We start from the raw sequence: 5000 nt of genomic DNA, 5'->3' as shown, positions 1-5000 counted from the left end.
TTTGGGAAAAAAAGATTCCTGTCCCCTACCTGAACCTGGCTGTTTTGAGAGCAAAGGGAGGCCCTACCCAGTATTGTGTGTATATTTCAGAATATATATTTCAGAATATTTCTGAAAATGTAGGCATTATCAGTAATAATGTTATACGTCTTTGTGGGATATGGCATACGGTATCTTGAGAGGTGCTTTGTGTTGTACAACTACATCAAAACTCTGTTGGCACAGTGCTTGATCTCAAAGCAGTCTGTCGGAGAGATAAAGTGTGATTAATGGTGTGTAGGGGAGAGTGGGAGTCAGGGGGTGTTGTGTTGTGTTGAATAGCCATGAGTTCATATGAAGTGAGAAGGAGGATGATGTATCTTAATTAATCAATGTCATCAAACTAATTTGTCTTCATAACGCAACGTTCCAGAAGCATATACTATGGATTACAGGACGATGACAACTACTTGTTAAGTGAACACCTTTCATAAATCAGTTAACCATATCAAAAGGATGAAGTACATTCTGTAATATATATTTTGTCAGTCATATCATGCATGTACATATACATTTACATTAACATTACATTTATGGCATTTAGCAGACTCCTTTATCCAAAGCGACTTACAACAAATACATTTGTTTAAGTAAGTGAATCATTTATCCATCAGTCATCATAAGAAAAAGTAACTTATGGTAGGACCAGGGGCCATTGGCAGTCACAATGCTAGAAGAAGGAAGAATTACTAAATTAAATATTTATTTATTATTATTATTATTTTTTACATGTACTCCATATAGGTTCATATGTCATGACTATTTGTGTCATATGTCATTAGAGATATGTATGGTTATATACAATACTGTCTCTTATTGATATACCATAATAATCATACACTGTATACTGCGGTGGAGGTAGAAATTGGAGGAAGGGCACATTGTCAACCACGATACCATTCTTTATTTCATTCCATGCATTACAATGAGTCCTCTGATTTCTACCTTCACCAGCCTGCACCGGTGATACTGTCGATCCTGTCACTACAGATACATCAGTCTGGATGATACTGTTGCAAAAGTAATATTTGTGTGTCAGATAAAGAAAGGCATTCTTTCATAGTAAAAAATGTTTCCAGAGAGAGACAATGTCATTGATTGACAAGAGCAATAAAGATACACCATAGAGAATAGGGTTTATTACTTTTAATCAATTTAGCTAGCTACAAAATGTCCACCACTTCACAAACTGACAGGATACAGAGGGAGGTTTAATATTACATGCGTTGAAGACATCAATCTCACAGTTTAACCTATGTGTCATTCAGATAAGGTTCTTATTCATTGTATTCTAACTACTCAACATTTCGGCGATTTGGTGTGCATAGCTCTAAATACAGAAGCAACAAAAAACCTTATGTTATTTTTTGTTTCAGAGTATTATTGTTATGATTGTTATTTATTTACCAATAAACAAACCACACGGGGAGAGTAAACTAACAGGATACAGTCTTCTTATAAAAGTAAGGTCTCTCAGAAATATGCATCTTTGCTTTACATTGCAAACGTTTTATTGAATTTTTTTCAATTTTCAGAGCATCCAAAACCTATGATACAATACACAACCAGTCTCCCTACCTTTCAGCACGGATTCAATATCTTCACTGAACTGCATATTCGTTTTAGAAAACAGGTCATTTTTTTGCGGTACAGCCACATTCGCATTTTTGTCATCATAATCTCTTCACTTTAGATCATTCTGCGTTATTTTACAACCATGGTCACAGTCTGTAAATATATATTGACAGAAATAGTGGCACTATTGCAAACTTGCAGGAACATGGAACGTTCAACGTGTGTGTCCTAATACTGAGCATGCTGTTTGTCAAATGTTGTTACTGCCATGTTATGTTTTTTTTTATATATTTTTAAGACAGGTTTTATTTATAAGACTCTAAAATCTACCATTGGTCATGCAGAACGCACAATTCACATCACTTGGAATGCAATTTCTATAACAGCTACGGAATCTAGTTGCACATTGTCTAAACGGTAACTCAGTATGATTGTGATGAGGAAAATGAACCAAATAGAAGTGATTGTACGTTTTTTGGAAAAATGTTTATATCGTTTGTATTATTATATATATTCTTATTTCCTCTTCTTCATTCGTCATGACAACATCGAAATAAGGAGCATGACGGTAGCCTAATGGAATGACACAGTTTTACTAAGACAATACTGAGATACTGAAAAAGGAAAAACAACTTGTATAGCATTCCTATTATACGTGTCATCCAGCATGGTGTACCTTTATATATTATATATATATGATATATATTATATATATGATATATATATTTTTCGATAAAGAGAATAAAAACTGCACAAGTGAGCTAGAGCCATCGAGATCAGCACTATATACAACCTTTGGAAAGATGGATACGGAGTATAAGAAATCTTTTTTTTTTTTTTTTACGAGGACAATCATTGAAAAAGCCGGACAGACGATACACAGAACAACATTTACAATGGTAGGGGGAGGGTGATATGTGCATGTGTGCAAACCTAGAAGGTAAATACCATGATAAAAGCATTGTTTGCGCCTCTTGACAAACTGCGCAGCCAATAAGAGCAGGCGCTCCGGGAGCTTAGCCACTGCCCAGCATCTTTGTGGCCCGCTGGTTGGCTTCGTCGATCCTGGTTTTGTTGGAATCAGCCTGGTTGGAGGAGGGGAGGTAGAGAAGAAGAATGAGTGAGTCGCTTTTCAATGAATGTATGTGGACATTTCGGATCACATTCATAGGTAACGGTAACACATGAATAGATCTTCACATTGGATGCTCTAGTCTTGGTTGTTGTATGATGTCAAACTGATTTTAGGCACCACAACTCCTACAACTCTATTGCTCCACAGAGCAGTGTGGCACCCAGCAAGGTTAGCCAAAAGTAGGGGTCAAAGCTATTGATATACAGAGTTGGGCAATCGATCGTCCATTTTGGCACGGAACGTTCTACGTTATTAACTTTCTAATGATGGAATGGAATTGTTCCAGATTTGGTGCCAACATGATTCTGTGTAATGGAGGTTCTGTGTAATCGGAATTGGCCTAATGGTAGATGCTTGGGTCTTCCATATGGGAGACCTGGGTCTGAACCCCGCTGTTCACACATGTCAAACTGAATTTTGTAGAATATAGCTTTGGAACTGGTAGGTGAAGGCTGACACTGTATTGCGTGTTATGGCTATGGCTTCGGTAGTAGTGCCCCAGTGGCATGGTAGAAGTAGGTACTGTAGATCAACTTTACCTTCTCCATGATCCTGTCGATCTGGCGATTCTGGGTGTCAATCTCGTTGCCCATGTCCAGGGCCATGTGGCGAAGATTGCCAATGATGCCTCCCACCTGCTCCAGGTTCTCATCCATCTCATTTTCCCGGGCGTCATCTGTTACCCTGCACACACACACACACACACACACACATTGGATTTAGGAACCATGCCTATGGAGACACTTATAATAGCGTACAGGATAACACACTCACACACACACACACACACACACACACACACACACACACACACACACACACACACACACACATACACACACACACACACACACACACACACACACACACATACACACACACACACACACACTCACACTCACTCCACACCATTTCACCATGAGCCCTCATACATATTTCCCCTTTGATCTCTCCCCCTCTATGAGATATCAGCCTCCTGTCCAAGCAGCTGGCTAAACAAGTCACTGTTTACCCCCTCCTGACACACACACACACACACACACACACACACACACACACACACACACACACACACACAATCCCCACCATACCATGAGACCACAGTCTCTTCACCTTTCCTCTCTCATCTATCCCTGCAGATGGTCCTTCCTGACCCCCCACCTCGACTATCTCTCTCCCCACTGGTCTCTCTGAACCCCCCTGACAATCTCTCTAACCCACCCCCCCATACCTACAGATGGACAATCTTGCCCGCCTATTCTAACTCTCCCCTGACACACACACACACACACACACACACACACACACACACACACACACACACACACACACACACACACACTCACCTTCATATGGACTTTCCTGCCCCCCACCCCTCTACTGTAGTGTCTCTGTGGTTACTCACCGACAGATGAACATCCCCTCCCCTCCCACAAACACTCACCTACATATCCACACACTCACCTACATATGGCCATTCCTGCCCCCTCACCCCCTCCACATACCCCAGTCTCCCCCCAACCCCCACCCAACCCAACACAGCCACCCCCCCCCCCCCAACCCTCCTCACCTGCGGATGAAGCCTCCGCTGATGGCCATCTGTTCACGTTCGTCAACAACGCGGGCGGGCTGGCTGGCCACCACCCCGTCTTGGTTGTTCCCCCAAGCCTTGCTGCCTCCACTCTTCATTCTGGGCACAGCCGAGGGAGAGGAGGAGGAGGGGGGGTGAGTCTCCAACTAGTTATCCTTCATCCTTAACCAGGTGAGCCCTGGTCAAGAGCACTGGCAACAGTACTAGAGATGCTACTACAACATGCATCTAGACTGGCACATAGAAAGATGAGAAACAGTCAAGACTAGAGACTAACCAAGCAAAGCAGAGCAGGCATGGGGTCACTTCATTCTCTAGGAGGTTATTTTTATTATTATGATTATCATTATTGTTATTATCATTATTATTATTATCATAACAGTAGAAATGTTGTATCTCGTAAGGGATATAACATCCTGCATTCAGGCAAGGTTTGTATGCTGGGACACATTCCTCTTCCCAGCTGGAAATGTGACCTTGTTTTTTTTTTGTATACACATGCAGATTTTAAACATAACTTGGGATGACTAGAGTTTGTGCACCTCCCCCCACCTCCCTTTCCAGTCCCCCCACCCTAGAGCATTCCATGTTAGTGAAATGCCCCCCCCCCCCTTCACAGTGGTATTTCCCAGTAGCAGCACTATGATGACAAAGAACAGA

General features: G+C 41.6%; 1 protein-coding gene across 2 annotated transcripts in view; it reads right to left on the bottom strand.

Moving 5' to 3' along the window:
* Positions 1-2630: 2630 nt before the first annotated feature.
* The window catches only part of LOC310818496 (synaptosomal-associated protein 25-A), a gene marked incomplete at both ends in the record, with an annotated part of 14502 nt that continues 12132 nt past the window's right edge, over positions 2631-5000 (bottom strand). For both annotated transcript variants that reach the window (XM_083689464.1, XM_083689463.1), the window contains 3 exons: positions 2631-2699; positions 3289-3433; positions 4320-4439. In XM_083689464.1, coding sequence (XP_083545590.1) covers positions 2631-2699; positions 3289-3433; positions 4320-4439 — 334 coding nt within the window. The remainder of the gene's footprint in view (positions 2700-3288; positions 3434-4319; positions 4440-5000) is intronic.

The sequence above is a fragment of the Argentina silus genome (genome assembly GCF_951799395.1).
Source record: "Argentina silus genome assembly, chromosome: 17".
Lineage (NCBI taxonomy): Eukaryota > Metazoa > Chordata > Actinopteri > Argentiniformes > Argentinidae > Argentina > Argentina silus.
This window is presented reverse-complemented; position numbering and strand designations above follow the sequence as displayed.